The 27,823-nt window shown below is 36.2% G+C and overlaps 1 protein-coding gene and 2 long non-coding RNA genes across 3 annotated transcripts; 1 reads left to right on the top strand and 2 right to left on the bottom strand.

Annotated features, from left to right (window-relative positions):
* Positions 1–569: 569 nt before the first annotated feature.
* LOC104099190 (proteasome subunit alpha type-7) lies at positions 570–7,609 on the top strand. The gene is made up of 3 exons (XM_009606109.4): positions 570–859; positions 5,276–5,690; positions 7,214–7,609. Exons 1-3 carry the CDS (start codon positions 687–689, stop codon positions 7,373–7,375), a joined length of 750 nt encoding a protein of 249 aa, XP_009604404.1. The 5' UTR covers positions 570–686; the 3' UTR covers positions 7,376–7,609.
* Positions 7,484–16,537, bottom strand: LOC104099189 (uncharacterized). The gene is made up of 2 exons (XR_686952.4): positions 14,867–16,537; positions 7,484–9,244 (listed from the first exon to the last, which is right to left on the bottom strand). It is a non-coding gene; the product is annotated as an uncharacterized lncRNA (long non-coding RNA).
* Positions 16,538–24,110: 7,573 nt separating this feature from the next.
* LOC104084779 (uncharacterized) lies at positions 24,111–27,523 on the bottom strand. The gene is made up of 4 exons (XR_683671.4): positions 27,367–27,523; positions 25,023–25,093; positions 24,852–24,928; positions 24,111–24,693 (listed from the first exon to the last, which is right to left on the bottom strand). It is a non-coding gene; the product is annotated as an uncharacterized lncRNA (long non-coding RNA).
* Positions 27,524–27,823: the final 300 nt, after the last annotated feature.

Raw genomic sequence — 27,823 nt, 5'->3', positions numbered from 1 at the left:
TAAGGATATCTTGTATGTCTAATTTTAGTGCAATTAACCAAATACCCAACAAAAAATAATTCTTCTATTACTAATCTCTCCATAATTAATTTTGTATTAATCACTCTATAACTAATTATGTATTACTAATCTCTCCAAACAATATGTATTACTAATCTCTCCAAAAGATAATCCTTGTTTTAGTAATTCATGTATTACTAATCTCTTCATAGCTAATTATATATTGTTAATTCGTGTATTACAAATCTTTCAAAAAAATAATCTTTGTATTATTAATTCATGCATTACTAATCTTTCCATAGCTAATTATAATTCTTGTATAACTTGTCTTTCGTACCAATTGATACTACTAAAAAGTTACATAAAAAGCTTTATCTTCATCCTCACATTGCCTAGTTTTAATATCCAAACTGTACATAATAAAATGATCTGGATAAAAAGTTTCTAAAGCAAAAAACACTTACTCTATATAAAACAATTCATGAAAATAATCTCGTCACAGTAAGAAATATCGCCGTTACGACGCCGTCTGAATGGTTGCCTTTTTCTTTTTCTTTTTCTTTTCAATTGCCATGTAGCTTGTTCACCAAGATCTCTCTGTGCTCTCTTTTGATTGATCAGTAGTGATCAGAGGAACCTCAAAAGTCTCAAACCCTAGCTGCACATTTCACAATTAACAACCAACAATGGCTAGATACGATAGAGCCATCACCGTCTTCTCGCCGGACGGCCATCTATTCCAAGTAGAATACGCTCTCGAAGCCGTACGTAAAGGTAATGCCGCCGTCGGCGTCCGCGGTACTGATACCGTTGTCCTTGGCGTTGAGAAGAAATCTACCCCTAAGCTTCAGGACTCTAGGTAGCATTTCGTTTTATTCATTAATCATTTATGCTTTTGAGGGGAATTTAATATCTTAAGTCGGAGTACCATTGTACCATCCCATAATTATTCTTGCTGTTATATGCATGATTTGTTGATTTGTATCTTGTTTTAAGATCTAAAATTGCAATACTATGATTTAATGTATGAATGCACAGGGTTTAGGGTTTTGGATTTTCCAAATCGATACTTTTCCGATTCTAGTTACTTACAATGTATTATCGGGGAAGTTTTACAATTTAACTCTAAAGCTTCTGTCAGCTAGTGAAGTGCCAGTGTGCACACATACTCAATTAGGAACTTTCTTTTTGATGGATAAAGAGTAATTTTTATCGATTGGCCATCAAAAAGTAAATGCTCTAAAAAGTTGCATACAAAATAGAGAGGCCATTACAAGTTGTATAATGAGCTAAGGAAATTTACAATGTCACAACTATCATTTACATCTGAAGGACCCATGTTACACCAAACCCTAGGCAAAAATATACAATTGTGCTCAAGTACAAGTATAGAATCTTCTTTGCTCTCAAAAGATCTGTTGCTCCTTTCCTTCGGAATGGCCCACCTGATAGCACCTGGAATGGTGCTCCAGTTAGAGAAGGATGTCTTGTGCAAATTCTTTCTTTGCCAACCTTAAAGTAGCTGTAAGATAGAGGTGGGCATTCACCAATGAAGATCCATGATGGTTAAAAACCAAATTCCGTAGCTGCTTTGTGAATTTGCAGCAGATAGACAGGTGATTAATATCCTCTTCCTTCTCCTTGCAATGACAACATCTATTGCACAGCGGATATCCCTTCTTTGTAGCTTCTTTAGGATAAGACAAGCCTCATTAGCTACTAGTCACGTGAAACAATTCACTTTGAATGGTGCCTCTGCCTTATTCTTCATATAATTTTCCAGGGCCATTGAGGGATAGGGACTGAATTTTCAAGCAAAGCATAACAACTTTTTACTGTAAAAATAACCTTGTAATTTCCTTTCCATCTTAGGAGATCCAGGGTTGATTTGGGAGGAGGAAAGCTGTCAAGCATTCAGAAAATTAAGAAAACTCTCAAGTTCCCAATCGTTAATGCTTCTTCTAAATGAACGTCTTTGACATCAGCAATTTTGGCTACACGGTTAGAACTTAGAAGTCAAACTAAACGGCTCCGGGAAGGTATCTTGAGTGGAAATGACCAAGCCAAGAGTCCAACTAAAATTTGATCTTCGCACCATTACCTACTTCAAATTTTGAGTTTGCTAAAAAGGTTCCCAACCCAAGAGAGGAGGGAGTTGTACGAGACACCCAAGAACTAAAGAAACCATGTGTGGTCTCAATAACCGTTTACCAAAGGGCAGTGCCTTAATAATTAAACCTCCAAAGCTATTTACAAAGTAGACTTTCTTGTGACTCTTCAAATAAATCCGTTACCAGTGTTTTGGATAGCGTGCGGCGACAAATAGCGACGAGGGCCCGCTTCACTGAGGCGAGAGGCGTGCAGCGAAGCGCTCGCCTTTTTGATGTGAAGCGACAATTTATACAAAAACATAAAATATTATATACATATAACTAAAAACTCAATAACAATAATATATTAATAATAAGAAGAAAAACAGAGCAAAAAAAAAAGGCTACTGCCTCTGGAAAACAACAAAGAAAGAAGAAGGAAAATGAAGAAACTAACAGCAAAGAAAGAAGAAGAAAAACAGAGCAAAAAAAAAGGCTACTGCCTCTGGAAATCAGCAAAGAAAGAAGAAGAAAAATGAAGAAAGAAAGAAGAAAGACCCGATCATTGAATGATTGAAGAAAGAAGAAAGAAGAAGAAAAAGAAAAAAGAAGAAGAAGTCGCTGCTGAAATAGAGGAAGAAGAAAGTAGAGGAAAAAAGGAGAAGAAGAAGAAAAGAAAAGAAAGTAACATACCTCGTAATGATGGCTGATGATGGAAGAAGAAGAAGAAGATCGAAGGTCGCTGAAGGAGAAGAAGGTCGCTGCTTGTCGCAGAAGGAGAAAAGTGAAACCCAAGCCCTAATTTTGTGTTTTAATATTAATGCTGCCTTTTCTTCCGTTTTATTCAAAAAGCGACGCCTCGCAGCGCCTCTCGCCTCGCAGCGCCTCTCGCTACACATGCAGAGGCGCTCGCCTTTTCTTCCTCGCAACGCAACAGACCAAAATAGCGATGCTGTCTCGCCTCGCCTCGCTACACGCTATTAGCGCTGTAGCGCTCGCTATTTACAACACTGTCCGTTACCCCCAATCCACTTGATTTTTGTCAATATAATGGTGCTCCATTTAACCAAGTTAAAGGATCTCTTTTCCCTGTTTCCAAGCCATAGAGAACTTTTTATTATAAATATTCTCTTATTGCATCAGAGAGGGGAAGGGGTTGCTACGCTACTGATGGAGTTTGAACCCTCCATTTCAACTGTGGAAGACATGGAGCTCACCAAGTTAGATAGTACTCAGCCCCAGCCATAGGAACTCCCTATGTAGTTTGTCAAGCCTTTTTGAAACTGAAATTGACATTGGGAATAGGGACATAATGTATAGGCAAAGAGCCCAATAAATTGTTGATGCGACCTAGTCTTCCCCCAAGTAGAGATATTGCCTTTTCCAGTTTGAAAATCTCTTTTGACACCTCTCAAGGACATCATCCTAAATGGAAATAGAATTAAACTTTGTATGTACCCCAAGTGGAAGTCCCATAAATTTGGTGGGTGGAGAATCAATTTTGCATCCTGGAATACAAGAAGTGTGTATCAAGAAATTCATTCATAGGAAAAAGGGTGATTTTGGAATGATTTATTGGAAGCTGGGACACTGCTTCAAAAAAGAGGAGGATGACCCTTAGAAAGAGAACCTGTTGGAGCTCTGCATTTCACAAAATTAGAGTACCATCCGCATACAAAATATGGTGATATCTAAGTTGTTGGGCAATCTTTGCCTTACTCATCATCATACTCAGACCTTCCATTACAATAATAGGAAAGGTGAAGTAGGAACCCATTGCCTTAAGCCTATTTTTGATGCAAAGAATTCTGAATTTGGGGGGGTTTTGGGGGGGGGGGGGTTGATTAACACATAGAACTTTATATACAAAAGGGAAATCCAATTAATCTATTTAGGGGCGGAGCCCATATCAGAAAGAAGATTGTGGATGAACTTTCTATTTAACATGATCAAAAGCTTTTTCTATATCCAACTTGCATAAGATGTCCGGTCTCCCTTGTCTGAACCTACTGTCAACACATTTGTTAGCAACGAGAGCAAAAGCCTGATATTTTTGAGTGGAGAAGAGTAGGGATGCATGCTCATTATTCATAGATCGCATGCCACTGGCCATCGGGGTTTCTCAGGTATAAAGAAAAGTAGGGGAAGGTTGAACAAGTTTATCTTATTGTCCTGCCAAAGTTAGGGCCAAACTGCATTTCTTAGCTCATTTTCGCTTTACCTTTAATAAATAGTTAGATAGTGTCGTTCATCTGGTGAGGGGAACTGGTCATTGCCTCTTCTTTTACATTTACATTATATTAAGGAAAACTTCATTGTCACCAGGATCAATCCATGTCCTAGGACGTAGATTTGGTAGTGCATAGCAGAGGCTATCACAAAAAAGCTAATAGTCCAATCCCACTTCTGACACTTAATTAGAAGAAGCTTAACAGTCTTTAGTTTCTCAATAATACATTTGCTATTTGGAGATTTATTATCCTTTCCTTTCATTTGGCAAGAGATTAGCTTAATAATATTGGAGCATAAATAGAAAAGAACAGTATACATGTAACAGTTGGGAACCAGTTGAGTTTATGAAGGGCTTATAGATTTGAAAAAGTGTTTTATTTATTGATATCAATGCCTTTTAACCTGAGCCGAGGGTCTATTGGAAATAGCCTCTCTACCTTCACAAGGTAGGGGTAAGGCTGCGTACACACTACCCTCCCCCGACCCCACTTGTGGGATTACACTGGGTTTGTTGTTGTTGTAATATCTTTTGAGTTCTTTTTTCCATCTTGAGGAGGGATGGCGAAAGATAAAGAATCTGCAGCGCTGAATAGAGAGGAGTTAAAGCTCCTAGAGCAGCTTAGATGTTGTGTTGGTCATGTAAGAAGCGGAACCAAGTGAGTTTTGAAAGTCACAGTTCCAATGAAGTTTATACAGAGCTGGCAAAAGGCTCTCGGCAGTCGGCACTGATAGGTGAAAAATTAGGTGTCAGGATCGTTTTTTCATATTTTGTGCGTGTAAAATGTGGTGGTTTTCATTAAGTTCTTGTTTAGTTGAGGTGTGCTTTCATGGGTCAGAAGGTCCTTTTGATTCTATTGCTGTGTTGCTTCTATTATGTTGGAAATGACTGTCTTACATTTACTTGATTTTTGCACCTGCTTTGAAATGCCCTGCTGATTAATCTCTTTTTACAGGTCAGTAAGAAAGATAGTAAATCTAGATGATCATATTGCCTTGGCCTGTGCTGGCCTGAAAGCAGATGCCCGAGTCCTCGTAAATCGGGCACGTATCGAGTGTCAGAGTCATAGGCTTACAGTTGAGGATCCAGTTACCGTTGAGTACATAACACGTTACATTGCTGGTCTTCAGCAAAAGTACACTCAAAGTGGCGGTGTTAGGCCATTTGGTCTTTCAACCTTGATCATCGGTTTTGATCCTTACACTGGTGTCCCTTCACTTTATCAAACAGATCCATCTGGAACATTCTCAGCATGGAAAGCCAATGCAACAGGGAGAAACTCCAACTCTCTCCGGGAGTTCTTGGAGAAAAATTACAAAGAAACATCTGGCCAGGAAACTGTGAAACTTGCAATACGTGCTTTGCTTGAAGTAAGTCACCTCTCATTTGGTTTTTGTTTACTGCTATTGGCAAACATCCTTTTTCCGGCTGTTTTCTTTAGCTAGACAAAGAGTTAGTAAGAGGGATCTTGAACTAAGATATAGATCCTAGAAGCTAAAAGGCTACAAAAGTTATATGATAGGTCGATCTTTTTATTGGAAAACTACGTCCTTGAGCTCGAGGATTATCTTTATCTGTTATGGAGAAATAGTCTTTATTCATCTTCGTAGTGTTATTAAACAATCGTTTCGTTACTTAAAGTGATGAAGCGATGCAAAGTGCGGGGTTATCGCTTCATGGCTGAAGCCATGTGCTTCAGATAATGATGCAAAGTGATCCAAACGAAAAGTAGATGCTTTGATTAAAATGTTTACTCATTAAAAGATAATTTGCTAATGCGTTATACTGTATGTTGTTTGACATCTAATTTACTTCTCTTCAACATAGGAGTATAAACTTGTTTTTCTTTATGTCAATTTGAAATTAAATCCTCAGAAGATAGGGGATCATTACCCCTCTCTACTCCTTTCTAATACGAATATCAAATCGAAGTCAAGAAGAGCAAGGAGAAAGAAGATATCATGAAATTAGGAGAATGTGTCTTTTGCGACAGCCGACAGCCTGTCATATTGATTTAAATTTTTGTTTATCGTGATTTTCCGGGATGTCTTATCATACGGAATGTTGGACAACAATTAGGTAGGGGATCTGACTTTTTTAGAGGTGCTATGCTGAGACTTTACATCATTTCAGAATGTTGGAGCAGTGAAAACAAAGATACTCAGACATATATTAGTTTCAAATGAACTTATCATTTTTCTTAAACTTATAAAAAGAAATAGATTAGTGATAGAAATCGTGTGGCACGGATACGGATATAAGCGTATTATCTGATCTAACATAGATACGAACATGCAAAGTTCTGTAGAATTTGGAGGATGTGATATCATCCGGACACTACACACTAGATCATTTTATTTAGATTTCTATATAGCCTAAATACAGATGCTACCTATGTGAAAAGGATTTATTAGAGTCAGTAAATCACCGTTTCGTACAATTTCAGCTGCCAGGGAACTGTAGAGTATATTCTTACATCTGTACAATAGTAAATGGTGTTTCCAGGGGATATTGAACAAGTGTTTTGCAACTGGAGGGATTGGAAGACACAGAAAACCACTAGAAGATATGGAACTCAATTCCGATAACTATATTTTGGGTGCTATGGAATAAAAGAAACAAGAGTTTCTCTGCAACAGCTGAAATATGCTTATACTTTTTGCTTGTTTGGTCCAAACTTGAAGTTGTAAATAATACAAATCAGCATTTAGGTCACATTTTTCTTATATAAGTATCCTAACTCACAGGTGTGACTTGAGCCCATTCACGTAGTTTATAGTGGATTACTGTTGACTGAATAATATTGTGATAGCGTCCTTCAGGCAGTTCTTCGCCTAGGATGTGTGCTTTTGGGTAGACTATGCTGAAAGTTGATTTGTCTTCCCTGCACCAGGTTGTTGAGAGCGGCGGAAAGAATATTGAAGTTGCTGTCATGACAAAAGAGCATGGGCTTAAGCAACTTGAGGAAGCTGAGATTGATGCCGTTGTTGCTGAGATTGAGGCAGAGAAAGCAGCTGCAGAAGCTGCAAAAAAGGCTCTTCCAAAAGAAACCTAGTTCTGCCGAAATTCTTATTTGAAAATGTTTCTGAATTTTTACTGGTTGCTCTATTCAACTTCTAAAGACTGATCTTGTTGTCAGTCGAGACCTGTATTGTGGCTAAACTTTTTGTTATAGTGAGAGTCGTCATCTTCTATCACTGATTATATACTGGTCATGAAATGTTGCTTAAGATGTACGCACTTGTTTACATTGCTTGATGGTTTAGCTATGGAATGTGGTAGTTCCACAGTTCTTTTGTTCTTTCTTTTTCAGCACCAAAACTTTGATGGTATTTTTAATTATAATAATGCCTGATCGAGAGCTAAAGGTTATAAAGTATATCTGGCAGAGAAGGAAATATCATGAAAAGAAGAAATGTCGTAACTACTGAAACACGAGCGAAAATGCTTCGACATGATATTTATGGAAGATATGTACTTCACAGCTGCCGGATGTAGTGATTCCCAATTAGGAATAGTCATGGAAATGAACTAAGAAAGCAAAGAAAAGAAAACAGAGAAAAACAGGAAGATAAAATTGATTTCTCATTCAACATAACTAAACAAAACAGGGAATACACGGTATTAAACAACTAGTAGCCTAACAAATTGGACACGTGTCGACCAACAAAAGTGGACATCTTTAGGTACTAAAATGTGAATAACAACAGGATTCAACTAACATAAAATAAACTAAGGACACCACATAATAAAACCAAAAATCTTCGTTTAAAAACCCCTAAACTTAGACCATATTCGTAACAATCCATCCCCCTTAAAACAACCTTGTCCTCAAGGTTGGAGATATGGACCGGTGAAGCCATAAAACCCAAACCAAGTCACTCACAGTTCCAAAAACAGCAACTAATATACCATGGATGGCAGCAAGAATGAGTCTGGTAAGATTGACACTAACATCAACAGCCTTGGTGAGCTTACCACCTCTAGATATGACAGAATAATACATAGAAGAGTAAGTTACCATTCCACCAGTTAGAGTAGTATCTTGAACCAACAGTAGGGAATCAAAATTATCATCAAACCCATCACTATCAAGATGTATAACAACAGAAATAAACAACCCAACGACATCATTAGTGAACTCACGAACTGATCCAGTAATAGTATTTCCATTTCCAAGATAAAAGTCCAGAGAGATATTGTGTCTCTTTGAATTTTCAATTCGCTCATCAACAAATGTTAAATATGTTCTCCAAGGTAGAGCACTATGCCACCATAAGTATACTTCTCCAAGAGAAGAAACAACATCACCCAAGCACGAAAAGCAGCTACATGCATATGTTGTTGCAGCACAACCCAACAACCTTGAGAAAGATGAGTTTTCCTCCTTTGCAACCTTAAACTATGATCAATTGTCAAATGGACCAAGAAAAACCAAGAGACATATGGAATAAAAGTCAATTGCCTTCCACCAAATTTCCTCAGATCAGTGAGATCTTCACCATATCCTAATTTTGCTTGATGGAAAGCTAGAAAACCATTATGGTCACTGCTTATCCAATAATCAGGACCATGTATCCAAATCTCTATATAAATAACAACCACATCACTGACAGGAGCTTTAATAACAAGAAGCATTTTAGTACGTCACCAGGTTGAATCAATAAAGCATTCACTTCTCCTTGTAACAAATAAAGCTTTTTGATAGCACATGATGCCTTTCCTTTAGTAAGAGCTTTCAAGGATTTTCCCAGAAGTACATATATGATCAACAAGGCACCTTTTTCAAGGTAAGTTAGGCACCATAATCCAGAAATTCACCATAAAGTAGTACACCAAAAACAAGCTGGACAGTAGTCACTAAAGCCCACTATATCCAGTCACCTATTATGAAGGGACTCAAAATAAATCCAGTCCACAACTCCTGTTAACAATCAAAATAATTACAAAATTTTAATTGGAAAACCACTTCTTGATGATAGGAGCAGTATTGACAATCTACATGAAGAGCACATGGTTTTGAAAAAAAAAGAAAATGAAAATACTAAAGACTCTAAACACTTGCATGAACCAAAAATTACAGACATTACAAGTGTCAGTAACGTGGCAAAAAATGCTTGCCACACTAATAGAGTTAATCCCACGCTTAACCAAAATAATTTGAAAAATAACTTACTAAGCACCAACCGGACACACCAAGAGTACTTCAATTACCCTACCAATAATGATAACCCTACTACTATTGACTTAACCAATAATAATATGCAAAACACCTTCTTCCAACCAACCAAAAATCCAACACATGGAAGATAATACTAGCTAAGTGGCAGAGGCCATATCCATGCAAGATTTGGATAAAAACCTTACGCTACTCCCCTCAAATCCCATGCAAATAGAGCCCATCATTACAATCTCTTCCAATTTCGTAGACAATAGCCTCAATATAAAACAAGAAAACCACCAAAATGCCAAGAGTTTCAGTAACACTAAGAAAGAGGTACATGTTCATCCAACTTTGCCATTTCTCTCGACAACAAACTATGAACAATCTTCCACCCCTACCTCCTCACTTCCCCTCCAATCCAGTGATATATGCCCAGCCACCAAATCCACCGAATCACCAACCACAATCGTGGGTGAAATTAGGTCTCTTAGGCCATGCAATCTCCTTCAATCTGTAGATCAATGGACATGAATCCATACTGATAATCCAAAATACTCACTATCTTGCACAACTAATCTCGGAGGGAATGAACCTAACAATGAACAACTATATAAACCAAATGTGGATGAACAACATCCTACAACCACTTGCACCCTCTTTGAACCAAAACCTAGTTCACACCATGCAACACATGTGGAATATACCAAGCAGCTCCAGTCAACAGATTCCACAAAATCCACCTCTAAACCTCCCTTTCTTTGCACCGGAGAACTAACATTAGTGAATCCAATCTTCACCCAATGGACTGCACAACACAGGGAAAACCAAACGATGGCTCCACAAGTAGATCCAATGGAAGATCAAGCTCAACCACCAAACATGCAAAATCAGGAAGGAATTCAGGAGGAGGAAGAGGACATCATGCAACACTTGGGTGAACCATCAGTAGCATTTTTAAGCCTAAGCGAGGTAAAAATACTAATATTCAAGGAGATGCTAGACATGAAATCTATCTTCAGCTGCCAAGTGCACTCTACAAGTGCTCACTGGACATAAGGCCCCCACAGGACCCTACAGTGGGGAAGAATCCCTCAGGAGGAATTCCAACAACAACCTAATTAATAACCCAATGATGAACCAACCAAACAATTTTATAATATGGAACGTTAGAGGAGCTAATAACGACAACTTTAGGAGTAACTTTAGAGAGCTAATGGACACCCATAGGCCATGCCTAGTTGCTTTGTTGGAAACCAAAATGGCAAGTCACACACCCATTCCGGAGGATTTCAACTTCACTGAGATGATTGGAGTCCCTGCTGTTGGCCAAGCTGGTGGTTTAATTATCTTGTGGAACCATGACATGGTGACCGTCAACAACTTCACTAGAAAGGGGCAGAAAATCCATGCAACGATTGAGGTAAAGCCTAAAAAACTCGCTTGACTTTTTAGTGCAATTTATGCTAGTAATGACATACTAGATAGGAATTTGTTATGGAATAACTCAAGTAATATTAGTAATAATTATAAAGGACCTTGGTTAATGGGTGGTGATTTTAATAAAATTATTGACTCTATGGATAATTTTGGTGGTAGGCATATAAATCAAAGACGTGCCAACTCTCTTATAGAATGCCTAAGTTATTGTAACCTAGTAGACTTAAAGTTTAAAGGCTGTAAATACACTTGGTCTAACCACCGTAAAAGGAAAAATGGTTTAATCATGGAAAGATTGGATATGGTGTATTCGAATGAGGACTGGCTAAATGCGTTTCCTAATGTTAACATAACCCACCTCCCCAAAACTCATTCGGACCATAATCCTATCCTTATCTATCTTAATAATAAAATTAACATGAATCAAGACAGACCATTTATAGGAGGCACAAATTTCTTTAAAAATAATGTTATAGAATGGAAAAAGAAAACTTTTGGCAATATCTTTGCCAAGAAAAGCAAAATTATAAGCAGAATCGATGGAATCCAGAATTCCCCTAGTTATGACACTAGCAACTACCTTAGGAATCTTGAACAAACGCTCATTGAAGACAGGGGCGGCTCAACAGATCTCGGGGCCTAAGGCGAAACCATATTCGAAGGCCCTTAATCCCAGTATAATCCCACTAGTGGGATCTGGGGAGGGTAGTTTGTACGTAGACCTTACCCCTACCCTGGAGTAGAGAAGCTATTTTCAATAGACCCTTGGCTCCCTCTCTCCAAGAACTCCCCACCTTGCTCTTGGGGTGACTCGAACTCACAATCTCTTGGTTGGAAGTGGAGAGTGCTCACCACTAGAGCAACCCACTCTTGTCAAATATACTAATTAATAAGGGGAGAAAATTATCATGATTTATAAATCTATTGTATAAAATAACCTCAATCAAGTAACAAAAAAATACTGTAACACTTTTTTTATTCTAATTATTTATATAAATTATATAATATATAATAGTAACAATAATAATAAGAATTTAAAATAAATTTGGGGGCCTTCAAAATTTGGGGGCCTAAGGCAATAGCCTCACTACCCAAAGCCTTAGAGCCGCCCCTGATTGAAGATTATAATACCATCCTGAAACAGGAGGAAGACTATTGGAAATTAAGATCTAGGGTAACTTGGCTAAACGATGGCGATGTTAATACAAAAATATTTCATATTAAGGCTTCTAACAGAAGAAGGAAAAACAACATTGTCTTCTTCAAAGATGATTATGGGAATTGGATAGATGACCAAATTTCTCTAATGAACCATACAAGGAATTATTTCTTAAACATTTTTATAACCTCCCATGTAAAAACTGATTGGCCGATTATCAAAAGTGACAAGGAAAGCTTTCATAATCTTGACCTCTCGAGCCTTGATAATCCCTTAAGAAATCATGAAATAAGAAATTCTCTCTTCTCCTTTAAACCATACAAAGCCCCAGGTCCGGACGTGTTGCATCATTTTTTCTTCCAAAAATATTGGCACATTATAGGAAGCAAGGTCATAAATTTGTGCCAAAACATTTTTCAAACAAAAACAATGCCACCAGACATCAATAACACTTACCTATGCCTAATCCCCAAATTCAATAATGCAAACAATCTTAAGAACTTTCGGACTATTAGCCTTTGTAACACCATCTACAAGGTTATAACAAAAATCATTGCCAATCGAATCAAGCTCTTCCTACAACATCTAATCAACATAAAACAATCTAGCTTTATAAAAAATAGGCGGGCTAGTGGTAATGCTATCATTATCGAAGTGATGAAGAAGTTCAACTCATCAATTGGCAGGCAGAGCTTAATCCTTAAGATTGATTTGAAAAAGGCTTTCGATAAACTAGAATGGTCTTACATTTACAAAACTTTAAAATATTTTAAATTCCCTCCAAATATTTCTTCTCTAATTCTTAGCTGCATCACTACTAGTACAATATCATTCTAGTAAACGGAAACAAAACAAAAGAATTCACCCCTACAAGGGGCATAAGACAAGGCGACCCATGTCCCCATACTTATTCATCTTATGCATGGATATGCTCTCCAAAAATATTGATAATCAAGTAGACATAAGAAATTGGGATCCTATTAAATTAAATCCTAGAAGCCCCCTTCCCCTATCCCATCTATTCTTTGCAGATGATTTAACTCTAATGGGGCAGGTAAATAAAAAAACAATTCACACAATTTGGAGGAGCATGGAAAGTTTTTATAACTATTATGGGCTGAATATCAATAGAGAAAAATCAAAGCTTATTGTCTTCAAGAATTGTAATGACTCAACCAAAAACCTTGCTACGAGTATCTTTGATATACGAATTAGTAATAATTTTGGAATATACTTAGGATTCTTAATACTAAATAATAGACCTAAGCACAAGGATTATCAATTATTGATTGGTAATATGAGAGCAAGGCTAAACAATTGGAATGCTAGGTGGTTAAGCATGGCCGGTAGAAGCACCTTCCATTCCAAATCACCTCATGCAAACATCCCTTCTACCTAACAAAACACTAAAAGAAATAGACAAAATACAAAGGGACTTCTTATGGGGTACTACTGTGGAAATGAAAAAACTTCACTTAATTAAGTGGGACTAGAACTAAAGATCAGGGTGGCCTAGGTATTAAAAAAGCTAAGTCAAAAAACTTAGCTCTATTAACCAGCCTGGCTTGGAGAATCCTTAACAACCCATCATCTCTTTGGGCAAAAGTCCTAATTAGTAAATACGGGAAGACTAAAAACACTAAGAGTGGTTCACATACTTGGAATAGTCTCCTAAAAGGATGGTCTTTTTGCAACAAGGGCATTAGGTGGACAGTAAATCAATACTCTAATTCAAACATTTGGGACACAAATTGGATTCCAAATATTACCAACCTTAGGAGCAATATTACTGGCCCATTAACAATGAACGAGAGCAGTTTGAGAATTAAAGACATCTGTGATAAAGGATCTTGGGACCTGGGGAAAATCTCCTTTGAACTCCCTCAAAACATTATCACTAACATTAATGCCCTAACTCCTAACAAGCATGTTAGATCTCCCAATAATCTCCTATGGAGTATAAATCCTAGTGGCATATTTTCTACAAGTTCTTGCTACAAGTTAATTGACGATCAAGTTTCCCCTAACAACAACTTCAATTGGATATGGGACTTAAAATGCCCCAACAAAATTTAGTTCTTTATGTGGAAATGCTACCATAGCAGACTTTCAAGTAGGGCTTACCTTAGTAAAATTGGTGTTAATATTGACCCCAATTGCCCAATATGCAAGAACACAAATGAGACAATAGCCCATATCTTCTGGAAATGTAACATTGCAAAATCATATTGGGAATTAATGGGATGGAATATAAATCCTCAAACAACTACAACACACTGGGTTGCCAGGCTCAAAAATGCCAATATCAACATAAAAAATTAAGTACGTAACATGGGAAGATCTATTTCCATTCACCTTGTGGACTATATGGAACAATAGAAACCATAATAACCAAAACAATACCAATAACCATATTAATATAAAAAGAATTTTTGACCAAGCTATTGAATATAAACTATTAACTTCTAGTCGTACTATTAATAACTTTAAAAGATAATTAGCATGAACTGGCAGGCTCCTCCAAAGGGTTGGTATAAAATCAATATTGATGGTGCTTTAAAAGCGATAGCCTACAGGGAGGAATTAGCGGAGCCATCCGAAACAGCAAGGGCCAGTGGAAAATGGGATACCACAAGAAAACACATGCAACAACGCCAATTCAAGTAGAATTACAAGTACTGCAGCAGGCACTTCAACACATTATCAAGGAAAAAATGTTCCCAATCGGAGTGGAGACAGACGCCACTGAGATTATTAGATTTCTACATGAGGATTATCCAACTTACAATGATTTAATCTATGACTGCAGGTGGTTAATAGAGAAGGCAATGCAAATGGGGGAGATCGTGGTGAAGCATAACTTTCGTGAAGGAAATAGTGTGGCACATCTTTTGGCAAAGGTAGCTCTTATATAGCCTGGCTATAATAAATTGTGTACTTTTGTTTTACTTCCTGAACCAGTGATAGATGCCTATCACAAAGATCAGGAAGGTTTTGTTTGGGTAAGGAAAGTTTCGAACATTCTGTGTTGTAAGTTGGCTGACTTAGGTAATGACAATGCCCTAAGAGGCATAACTATAGCCCATCGAGGCACTTGTAATGACGGTAGTTCGCTACCGCTCGTACTCTAGTTATTATAAATAAATAAATATCTTTTATGCTTAAAAAAAAGGATAAGCTAGTGGCTATAATAATTATTTTAAATATAAAAAAAATGTGTTAATCCCTTAGTCTAGTAAATACTCTATTTTAAGTCGTTAGAGATCTTAACTCTAGCAATATTTTAAACTTAGGTAACTTTAATTTGAAAACAAAAAGGAAACAATAACAAACAGATCAGAAACTAATTATTACATTATTAGAATTCTTAGTTAAATAATTGGTTAAGGGGGATATGATTGTCGTTATCTTGGATGGCAGCTACATGGATACATAATAAATCATGGAAAAAGAAAATTTATTAATTTTTCATAATTCAAAAAGAGATGAGAAATAAAATGAAAATGGAAAATATGTAAAAAGGGAAAAATAATGAATCACATCTTCCCATGAAAAAATATTGAAGCCAACTTTTCTCGAGAGTTCTCTTTCTCTTCCATTTTCTTTTCATCTTCAACCACGCAAAACACTGACGCCACCACCAGCGGCAACCGAAACACTATTGTCTTCGGAAGGCATTGAAGCGACCCTATTTACTGTCAAATCTTTGTCGGCGTAGTCGAAGGCCTTGAAAAGTCATCCTGCTGAGCATAAATCGCTAAGCACGTACATCTGTGTCGACTATTTACACGCATAATATCATTCTCATATCAGATTTCTAAAATCTTCAAACCTTAAATCGAGACATGGAGTAAATCTCGATATATGGAGTGAACAAAATCATGGTGTGATTCTTGTATTGGAATATGCCCTTATATAAGTCCAGAAAATTTTTCAGACATTTATGCAGGTAATTACAAGTCCGTTATAAAATTAAGAATACTCCATCCGGTCCACAATAAGTGATTTTTTTGGTTATTTTCGCACAAATTAAGAAATTCACCTTTTAACATTAATTAATAATGAAATTGACCATATTAACTTCTACTATCTCTTCACATAAACAATCATAACACATACTCCAATATTATTTACTCCAAGGGTAGCGTAGGAAAGAAGAGTGGTGCCTTAGCTCATGGGTGTAAAAACTTTAAAAATAATTAATTCATTCTTAAAATCTGAAAAAGTTACTTATTTTAAACCACAAAAAAGATTAAAAATTTACTTATTGTGGACCGAAGCAGAAAATTTTTCAAACACTTATAGAGGTAATTATAATACTCCGTTACAAAGAGAGACTTAAGGGGAAGTTACGAAGAAAGATGAATCGGTACAACAATGAGGCGTCAAATAGTAGGATAGCATTAATGATAACTAATTATGGTACAATTATTTTTTTGCATAACTATTTTTTAAGCAAAAAACATGAACAAAAAAATTGAGAGAAAAGATAAATGATAAAACTGGCCGAGAGGTATCATGTCAGCATCTTTTAGCACTCTTTTATATATATACTAGTGAATTGATAGTAAAAGACCTTATTGATTTTTGTAGCTTCTTTTCAAGTGCGTCCCATAATTCTTTTGAAGTATTCATCGCACTGTACACATTGTACAAGTCATCCTCTAAAGCACTTAAGATATAGCCTTTGCAAAAAAAATCTGCCTGCTTCCACGCCTCAACAATCATGAATTTCTCGTTGTCCGGCATGTACGCAGCAGGCACTGGAGGTTCTTCACTAGTGAATTTCTGCATACCAAGTGTGGTATGCCAGAAGAACACCCTTTGCTGCCATCCTTTGAAGTTGGCTCCGGAAAATTTTCCCGATTTCTCTGCCGGTGAAACAGCAGTCCGGCTTGACGAGGCTATCGTCGTTGACGCAACAGTCGTAGAAGAATTTCCGTTATCAGTTGCCATTTCTCACTATAAACAACAGAAGAGTTCAATTAATGGCAAAATCAGAACAGTAAACAATACTGTTATTAATAAAAAAACATATAATAAATAAAATCGAAGTTTTTATATACTATTTCACAGAAAAACGATGAAGTTTTTATGTTCTTCAAATCGTTTTATGAATTTCAATACTCTGATGAAGTTTTTTTATATCTTCAAATCAGAATAGTAAAATTCAGAAGGAGTAGAAAATCACACAGGTTTTAATCTCAACACACAAAATACAGAATATAATAAAATAATTTTCTTAAGATTATTATAAATCTGTATTGCTGTAATAAACAATTAAATCATTAAACTTTCTGAAATATATAAACAAAACAGAAAGTTAGTAACACTTGTTTAAAGAAATAATTTCTGAAAAAACAGTGTAGGAATAAATCGAGCCCACTGAATACACAGTGTGTCCTTAAGGAAATTACTCTCCTCAAGTACCCGAGGTGCTGGAATATATCCTCCTAGGATAGAACGATTTAACTCACCGGAGTGTTGGTACCAAAACGCTTCAGAGGTCATGGGTTATTTCGGATTGAATTTTTCGTTAATTATTTAATTAATTAATTAAATAATTGAAAGGAATTTTGTCCAAAAAGTTTAATCAATCAAAAGCCGGAGCCGGAGTCGGAGCCGAGCCGAGCGAGCGAGCGACGACGACGCGAGGCTTGCCTTCTTCTTTAACTCTTTAAGAGCTAGAAGAAGAGCAATTATATATATATACCCATCAAAAGCCTTTTCTTCCTCCAATATGGGACAATGTCCCTTTGCCAAGGAGGGAAACTCAAATATTTCATATTCCCTCCATTTCTTATTCACTCTCTTTAAGCTACACAAGCTTAAAATTCCTAAGACATATCAGTTTTGGACTCTTTCCTTATGTGTTCAACTTCTTTTCGAACATTGTTACTTTTGATACAGGGTTGTGATTCTTTTAGCAAAATAAAAATAGGTGCGTAATAGGTTTTATGTGAGTGTAATTTTACCTATTGTGTGTTTAAGGTGATGTATTGATATGTTTTTAGCGGATTCTGATAAATTCTATTTTGTTGTTCACTTCTTCCTATTTTGTTCTCTAACCGGTATGAAATTTGTTGAATTGAGAAAGCAAGTTTGTGAGGCTCCAAGTTTGTCTCGATACTAGAGTTTCTGATATCAGTTATTTTCTATTTCAATGAAAGGAATTAGTATATGATAAATTTTCAATTGTCCAAAGTAGTATGTCTATGAAACTGAAGCTTGAAAATTTTGTCCTCTTGTGAATTCTTTCCCCTTTTTGATGATGTTGTGTGTTAAATTTATTGGATAAGCTTTTTAGGAAATGAGAATTCTTTTTAGATTTTATGAAATTTTAGCATAGCCTTGATGATTTTGAGGAAGGAAAGGAATAGCTTTAGAATGAAAGGATTAAAATATAACTTTTGAAGGCGGGTGAAGAAAAGTTTGATAGTTTTTTGATATATAACTTTTGAAGTCGTGACATCTTCCGTGTTCGTCCTCGAACGTATCAAGATCCATTCTGAAGTCATCAAATCACTGAGTAAACTTACCGTACCTACACTCGCGGGTGATCCCACGTCATCCCAATCCACATAAGCCCGACAACACTGTCTCAACTGAAATTTATACCTTTAACTCGCACTGATATCCCTAGAATCAAATTTCTCATTATCCAATCATTCCCAAAAGACCTGATTCCCACATCAATACACGATATCAGCCTCAACTAGCTACAACAACTTATGCCTACGCCCATAAGGTACAGCCACACGACGTAGCACATCACATATATGCCATTAACAACAACTCTAGCCCAATAACTGCCCATAATCAAATCCAACACCGACAATTAGCCTCATAACCGCTAGAACCTTGTTTCAATCCTTCTCAACACTGACAACGATGCAAGAAACATGAAGACATCATAACTATACACCTGAATCAACAAGTCACATCTAACGCCACCTGAGCACACACATCGTAAGCTAAAACCCAATAAGCACAACGTGAATACGACTAAATATGAAAGGAAAAACACATAAGAGAACTATCAAACAAGCTCGACAGGCACCACTCCCTATCAGTATCATACAACAAATCAATTTCACAAGGGAGAATCAAAACATATGAACTAATCGCAAGGATCTTATCTTTATATAACTCCACCGCGGCACGCATCCCGGTTCAAACACATCGAATCAGATGAAACCGCGAGGGTCTCAACTTATTTTTCATGACCTTATTGCTGAAGGTATGGTCGTGAATGAAGCATTTCAAGTGGCTGCAATGATTGAAAAATTACCTCCTTTGTGGAGAGATTTCAAGAACTATCTTAAGCACAAGCACAAAGAAATGAAGTTGGAAGATCTTGTGATTCGTCTCAAGATTGAGGAAGACAACAAAACAGCCGAGAAGAAGTCTCGTGGAAATTCAACGATCATGGGAGCTAATATCGTTGAGGAGACTGCTCCAAAAAGTAAGAAGAGAAAGAGGTCTTCCGGACAGACTAAGGAGCAGAACAAAAAGAAATTCAAGGGCAGCTGCTACAATTGTGGAAAAATCGGTCACAAAGCCCCTGATTATCATCTCCCGAAAAAGTATAAGAAGAAGGGACATGCCAACATAGTGGAGAAGAATGATGACATTGATGATCTGTGTGCAATGCTTTCAAAATGTAACCTAGTTGGAAATCCGAAGGAGTGGTGGATTGACTCTGGAGCCACTCGACATGTTTGTGCTGTCAAGGAAGCATTTGCGACTTACTCTACTGTTGGTCCTGAAGAAGAGCTTTCCATAGGAAATACTGCAACAGCCAAGATTGAAGGTTATGGGAAGATATTCCTAAAGATGACTTCCGGCAAGGTGTTAACGCTCAACAACGTTCTTCATGTTCCTACTATTAGGCAGAATTTAGTTTCTACTTCTTTGCTTGTTAAGAATGGATTCAAATGTATATTTGTTTCTGATAAGGTTGTTGTAAGCAAGAATGAAATGTATGTTGGAAAGGGCTACCTCACAGAGGGCCTCTTCAAACTAAATGTAATGGTTGTTGACAGTATGAATAAAATTTTAGCTTCTTCTTATTTATTGGAGTCAAATGATTTATAGCATATTCGTTTAGGACATGTCAATTACAAAACCTTGCGGAAGTTAATTAATCTAGAAGTATTGCCTAAATTCGAGTATAATAAATCAAAGTGTCAAATATGTGTTGAGTCTAAGTTTGTAAAATATCCTTATAAGTCTATTGAAAGGAATTCAAATACTTTAGACTTAATTCATACTGACATTTGTGATATGAAGTCGACACTATCTCGAGGTGGAAAAAAATATTTTATTACTTTTATTGACGATTGCACTCGATATTGTTATGTTTATTTGCTTAATAGTAAGGATGAAGCAATTGAAGCATTTAAGCAATACAAGAATGAAGTGGAGAATCAATTGAATAAAAAGATCAAAATGATTAGAAGTGATCGGGGTGGAGAATATGAATTTTCGTTTGCAGAAATATGTTCGGAATATGGAATTATCCATCAAACTACTACACCTTACACACCTCAATCCAATGGAATTGCGGAAAGGAAAAATTGGACATTAAAGGAAATGATGAATTCTTTATTAATAAGTTCCGGATTACCGCAGAGTTTGTGGGGCGAAGCTATCCTTACAGCTAATCGAATACTCAACAGAGTACCCCACAACAAAACGCAATCTATTCCATATGAAAAATGAAAAGGAAGAAAACCCAACTTGAAATATTTCAAAGTGTGGGGGTATCTAGCAAAGGTACAAGTTTCTTTACCTAAAAGAGTTAAAATCGGACCAAAAACTGTTGATTGTATTTTCATTGGATATGCTACAAACAGTAAAGCATGTCGGTTTTTGGTTCATAAATTCGATAATCCCAAAATTCACGTTAATACGGTAATGGAATCAGATAATGTTGAATTTTTTGAAAGCATCTATCCGTATAAAACTGAATGTGAGTCGTTAAGTGAAAGACCTAAACGACCTCGGGAAGAACCAAAGAAAAATACTCCAAGTATAGAAGATCCAAGGCATAGCAAACGTTAAAGAACATCTACTTCCTTTGGACCAGATTTTGTGACATTCTTGCTTGAAAATGAGCCTCAAACTTTTAAAGCAGCTATGTCATCTTCTGATTCAGCGTTTTGGAAAAAGGCAGTCAATAGTGAGATTCAATCAATTTTGGATAACCATATATGGGAATTGGTAGATCTTCCTCCGGGAAATAAGCCTTTAGATTCGAAATGGATCTTTAAATGGAAAGTAAAAGCTGATGGCATTATTGACAAATATAAGGCAAGACTTGTTGTCAAAGGTTATAGACAAGAGGAAGGCCTTGATTACTTTGACACTTACTCGCCAGTAACGAGGATAACATCTATTAGGGTGTTAGTGGCACTAGCGGCCGTGTATGGTCTTGAAATCCATCAAATGGATGTTAAAACAACTTTCTTAAATGGAGAATTAGAGGAAGAGATTTACATGGAACAACCTGAGGGTTTTATGGTTCCTGATAAAGAAAAGAAAGTGTGCAAACTTGTTAAGTTGCTTTATGGACTTAAACAAGCACCCAAACAATGGCATGCCAAATTTGACCAAACAATGTTGGTAAGTGGGTTTAAAATCAACGAGTGCGACAAATGTGTTTACATTAAAAACACTCCAAGTCATGAAATCATTGTTTGTTTATATGTTGATGACATGTTGATAATGAGAAAAAACATGGCAGATATAAATCCTACTAAGCGCATGTTGGCTAGCAAATTCGATATGAAAGACTTAGGAGTTGCTAATATGATCTTAGGAATCAGAATTCACAAGACTCCACAAGGTCTAGCATTATCACAGTTTCACTACATTGAAAAGGTACTTGACAAGTTCAAGTATTTGGATTTCAAAATTGCCAAGACTCCAATTGACGTGAGTTATGCACTTCAAAAGAATGAAGGTAAAAGTGACTCACAACTAGATTATGCAAGAGTATTGAGAAGTTTGATGTATATCATGAATTGTACGCGACCAGATATAGTATGTGCTATTAGTAAACTGAGTCGGTTTACAAGTAATCCCAATCACATACATTGGATGGCAATGAAACGAGTTTTGGAGTATCTCAAACATACCCAAAATTACGCTTTGCATTATAACAAATATCCCTCCGTGATCGAGGGATATAGTGATGCAAATTGGATCACTGGATCATCTGAAGTTAAATCCACGAGTGGATATATTTTCACAATTGGGGGTGGAGCAGTGTCTTGAAAATCATCCAAACAAACGTGCATCGCCCGCTCTACAATGGAATCTGAATTCATAGCTTTAGATAAGGCCGGTGAAGAAGATGAATGGCTCCGGAACTTTTTGGAAGATATTCCATTTTGGCACCTATTTGTATACATTGTGATAGTCAAGCGGCAATAGGCAGGGCATGGAGCGTTATGTATAATGGAAAATCTCGTCATATACGACGGAGACACAATACCGTTAGACAACTACTCTCTAGTGGTGTTATCACAATTGACTACGTAAAGTCAAGAGATAACGCGTCGGATCCACTTACAAAAGGCCTATCTAGAGAGGCAGTTGAAAGATCATCAAAGAGAATGGGATTAAGGTCTAGGACAAGTCATCATGGCGGTAACTCTACCTAGCAGACTGGAGATCCCATGCGCTAGGTTCAAAGAGATCAAACAAAGTTATGAATGACGGTTCAACATTGTCAAATAACTCAACCCATTCTCGTGATGAATACAATGTTTAAAAAACGAGGTAAAGCATTAAGGCTTTTTGATGAGTCAACAAAGCTTAAAGGTTTTTTAATGATTTGCTAAGTCTGGCAAGATATGACCAGATAGTGTGTCTATAGGATTACACGTTTAGAAATCACCTATGTGAGTGTGAAGTGTAAGCCTCTTCAAGAGGAAAGAAAGTAAAGGCCCATTCTGTAAACACTCATGAAACTAGGCGGTGTTCATGGCTGAAACGAACATAACCGTGAGAACCATAGATGGTTAAGGATTGATTGTGTGACTTTTGTTGTCTAGGTATACAACAAAGCTCGACGGTTCAAAGATATCAAATCTACCGATTGACCGAGTATATCCGATATAAGTTCACTACGGAAAGTTCAAAGGGAAGCCTACTTATCCAGATGCAATTAATTCTTGCATGTAAAACACACACGCGTCCGTGCATTCCTTTATTTTATAGCCATTCCCCATTCATGTGGGGGATTGTTGGAATTTTAAGTTTGTGTAGCTTAAAGAGGGTGAATGAGAAATGGATGGAATATGAAATATTTGAGTTTTCCTCCTTGGCAAAGGGATATTGTCCTATATTGGAGGAAGAAAAGACTTTTGATGGGTATATATATATAATTGCTCTTCTTCTAGCTCTTAAAGAGTTAAGAATAAGGCAAGCCTCGCGCTGTCGTCGTCATCGCTCGCTCGGCTTCGGCTTCGGCTTCAGATTCGGTCAAAGATTGATTGATTAATCTTTTTGGACAAAATTCCTTTCAATTAATTAATTAATTAATTAAAAAATTAACGAAAAATTCAATCCGGAATAACCCATGACCCGCGACCCGGTCCGATTTGGCCCGTTTTCTTTCTCGGATTATTTTAAATTTTCCCGCAATATTTTAAACAACCTGTTCCAACAGCCATGGCTGTTTCTGAAAGGTTGCAAACCTTTTCAGAAACAATGCCAACAACTCTATAAATATACTTTGAACCCCAGAATCTTTCTTTACGAAATTTTCTGAGCTTCTTCTTCTTCTTCTTCTTCTTCTGCACAAAAATTCCAGTGTGTTTTACAGCCTTCAAGTGGCTCGCTGTTCACCGACGTTTTGGTACCAATACTCCGGTGAGTTAAATCGTTCTATCCTGGGAGGATATATTCCAGCACCTCGGGTACTTGAGGGAAATAATTTCCTTAAGGACACACTGTGTATTCAGTGGGCTCGATTTATTCCTACACTATTTTTCCAGAAATTATTTCTTTAAACAAGTGTTACTAACTTTCTGTTTTGTTTATATATTTCAGAAAGTTTAAAGATTTAATTATTTATTACAGCAATATAGATTTATAACAATATGCAAGACAATTTCTTTGAGCTTATAATTCAACTAATTTCGGAGTGTATGCCTGACGGTCATAGCTAATGAATTTAAATAGGCCCCCTTCGATCTCGGTTTTCTGTTATTCGGCGTAGCAGGCCCCCTTCGATCTTGCTCAATCTCTTTCTCGCTTCGGTTTCGAATTGACCTCGATCCTGATCGGCCATTGATCCACGAGCTTACCAATCCATCTCCGTACCATATTTCGATATAACTGGAGCCAGACCTTGATCTTCTGTCCCGATTTCGGTTAGTCGTATGAAATTAGGCAAGCCCGATTCTGACCGTATACAAAGATATATGCCTATGTATGACTATATTTTAATAGTCTGTTTGAGAAAAAAATAAAAATATTCTACAGTTCATCATAAGGCTCTCCATCATCTTCTTCTGAATTTGCTCAATTAATTCTATACGTTCTTCCTCTGCTTCGTTCTTGATCCCGATTCATAAATTCTTAGATGACCCTTAAATACCTGAAATCATACCCTGCAATTTTTATATGACCCTAAAATAAAGGGGGAAAAGGAGAACATATTCTTATGGTTTAAGTAATCACTATGTACCACTTTTATGTGACCCAACATTAAAGAAGAAAAAAGAGAGATTAGTCTTATAGTTTAATTAACCATACCTTGATAGAAAATGTGAATTATTAGTCTTCATTTATTGTAAAACTGTGATGGAGTATGAGTGTTTCTTAGAATTAGTCTGCATAAATAGACATTAAAGAAATATTTTTATGTTGAGTATGTCTGATCAAACACACCTAAACTTGGAAAAAAATCAAGAAAAATATTCCTACCATGGGTTCTTTGGAGCTTGTCCACACGATGCAGTGATATTGCTTCATTTTTTGTCCTACCATTACCTGCTCTGCAAAGGTAAAAATTTCACCGAATAAGGATTCTTATAAATGAGATTATTTAGGTATTAGTGGAGAATATGAATGAATTAGTTTATGAACCGGTGCATTGGCTATATGAAACGTTGTGGTAATAAATATGAATAGAATCAGTTGAAGAATGTGTGTTTTCATTTTGTGAAACGTTGGAGTAATTATTAGACTTTACTTCTTACAATAAAATAATTAGGAAATAGAAAAAGTGTTGAAAAATTCAAAAAAAAGAGAAAAAAGATAAATGTATTTCTTGGCTTGAGAGAGGTGCCACCTCACTTTCTTAATGCCCTCTTATATATATATATATATATATATATATATATATATATATATATATATATATATATATATATATATGCATGCCTCTATTTATTTCAATATTATTGTTGATCAATCCAATAGACATACTAATCCATGTAACAAAGAAAGCAAGAAGTCAATTTTTGTAAGCAGATCTAACTTACAATTTTCGACAACAATAATAATAATAAAAAAAACAGTATAATCCCATATATAGGGTCTGGAGATACAATTTTCGACAAGATAGTACTAAAACTTTTGGCCATAGAATCAATAATAGAATACATTGAGGAAGTGATAAGAAGAGCCAATAATATCAAGATGAATATATTTGTTTTGATTATCACTTTTAAATGATCTTTTTATTCTCATGGCATGATATGATCTGCATTTTATAAATTATATCCACCAATTTTGATTCAGTTCGCAAGTTAATTCATTTAAATATGCTTTCTAACAAGAAAAAAACTCTACAGTACTTGGATTCATTGATAGCTTCATACAAACTTATTATTGAAAAACTTAATGCTCGTTGTATGATTTATTAAAGGAAGTATTAACAAATTCAGAAATTTTGATTGCTTTTTTTTTTTTTTTCCCTTCCCTTGAGGGTCCACAATATAAATGAACGGCGAGGTTGAAGTTGATAGGTAAGTTGACCAATAAAAAGAAAGAAATCAGAAAGGAAGTTAGGTCGCAAGCCTATCCATGTAATTACGTACGTGTTAGTTTATTGTGAGACGGTTCAACAGTTTCGCACTGGCCCCAGCTTGTTTGATTTTAATTGGTCATAGAATCTACTTTGGTGAGCCTTTGTCACCGTCATATCTCACCAAACTCTCCTTCTTTAACTTCTCGCACCACCTATGCTTTTTATCCGACTTTTGGATTCGTAATCATTAAATGTACATTTCTTATTAGGATTTTTCCGTTTCTAACGCTTAAATCCGAGATTTATGATTAATAATTGAGTTATTCATCCACCATCATTGATGGTAGTTATGCTTTTGCTATCATGTCCTTCTAGCTTTCGAGGCGGAGCTAGCATATGATTTGCGGATTCGGTCGAACCCATTAACTTTGATACAAACTCTTTATTTATTTTAAAAATTAATTAAATATATATAAATTATTAATATAGAACCCAGTAACATTAACGAACTAGAATCCTGAACCCACAAGTTTCCAATCCTGGCTCCGCCTCTGAGCCCCTTCTCCCCACACCTCCCCCAAATAAAGTAGATAATAAAACGGGAAATCAGGTCATTTTGAATCCATTTGTATGGAAGAACATCGTTTGCATTAAGTATGACTTTATAATCTAAGAAAAGAAGATAAGTAATATGTTCAAATCAATAAAATTGCGCTAGTGGTATAAACTTAGATAATAATTAAATTAACAATCTAAATGCATGTATATGAATTGTTGAAAGTGGCAAAAACTGCTGCGCACCTGAATTTACAGGCACGCATACCTTATTTCAAAACGGCACCTAAATGTACATTCATTGGCCGCATTAAATCCTAAACATACACGCATCTCTCATATGAACGTTTGGTTTAATGTAGGGAGGGAGGACAGAGAGCAACAACATTCTGTCAAGGATTCTTTCACTGGAGTACTTCATATTTGAAACACAAGAACGATTATATATATATATATATATATATATATATATATATATATATATATATATATATATATATATACTTTTTTCTGTTTATTTCATGTGATCGCAAGTTTCCACATTAATGTCATCCCAAGTTTAAGACCATAAGTTCCAAAACTTTTTTTTCTTTTTCTTTTTTAAACTTATGTTGTGTCTGTTTACCCTTAAAACTGATAACAATTAAATTTGTATGCGGTTTTAAGGATATGTGGATTGATTCAACACAAATAATCAAGAATGTTAGATAAATGAGTTAAAGATAAAATGAATAATCAAACCAATTTTGATGTTGAGGCCGTGCTCGGATTTACGCTGAACAGTAGTTTGCCCTTGACCGGAACCTTAATTCGGAGCCAATTGTAAATGAAGAACAACAATAAAATAAGAACTTTGCAATAGCTAGAAAGGAGAGAAAATGAATTTGTATTGCCTTGGTTTGTGTGTTACAATATGTCATATCAAAGAAAAACTTCTCCTTTATATAGTAGGAGAGTTTCACCCCTAGTATAAGTCTAAAAAAGGTAAAAATCCTCCTCTCTCGTTAATTACTGATTTGTAACCGCCATTGAGCGAGATCCGCGCCGTGATATCCGGTTGGTTTTGGATATCACGGCCATCTATCTGTCGCCCACAACCATTCATGAGCTTCCCGAAGTCTCAGAACTCATCTCGGGTCCGGGGTGCGTCCTTTTATCAGGTCCGATGGCGAGCACTCCGTTCGAGCTTCGATACAAA

Source organism: Nicotiana tomentosiformis, chromosome 3 (genome assembly GCF_000390325.3).
Source record: "Nicotiana tomentosiformis chromosome 3, ASM39032v3, whole genome shotgun sequence".
In the NCBI taxonomy this organism is placed as follows: domain Eukaryota; kingdom Viridiplantae; phylum Streptophyta; class Magnoliopsida; order Solanales; family Solanaceae; genus Nicotiana; species Nicotiana tomentosiformis.
This window is presented reverse-complemented; position numbering and strand designations above follow the sequence as displayed.

Coding starts and splice junctions, on each gene's coding strand:
- LOC104099190 (XM_009606109.4), top strand. CDS start 687: ATGGCTAGATACGATAGAGCCATCACCGTCTTCTCGCCGGACGGCCAT. Junction 860..5,275: donor CCTAAGCTTCAGGACTCTAG/GTAGCATTTCGT, acceptor CTCTTTTTACAG/GTCAGTAAGAAAGATAGTAA. Junction 5,691..7,213: donor CAATACGTGCTTTGCTTGAA/GTAAGTCACCTC, acceptor TCCCTGCACCAG/GTTGTTGAGAGCGGCGGAAA.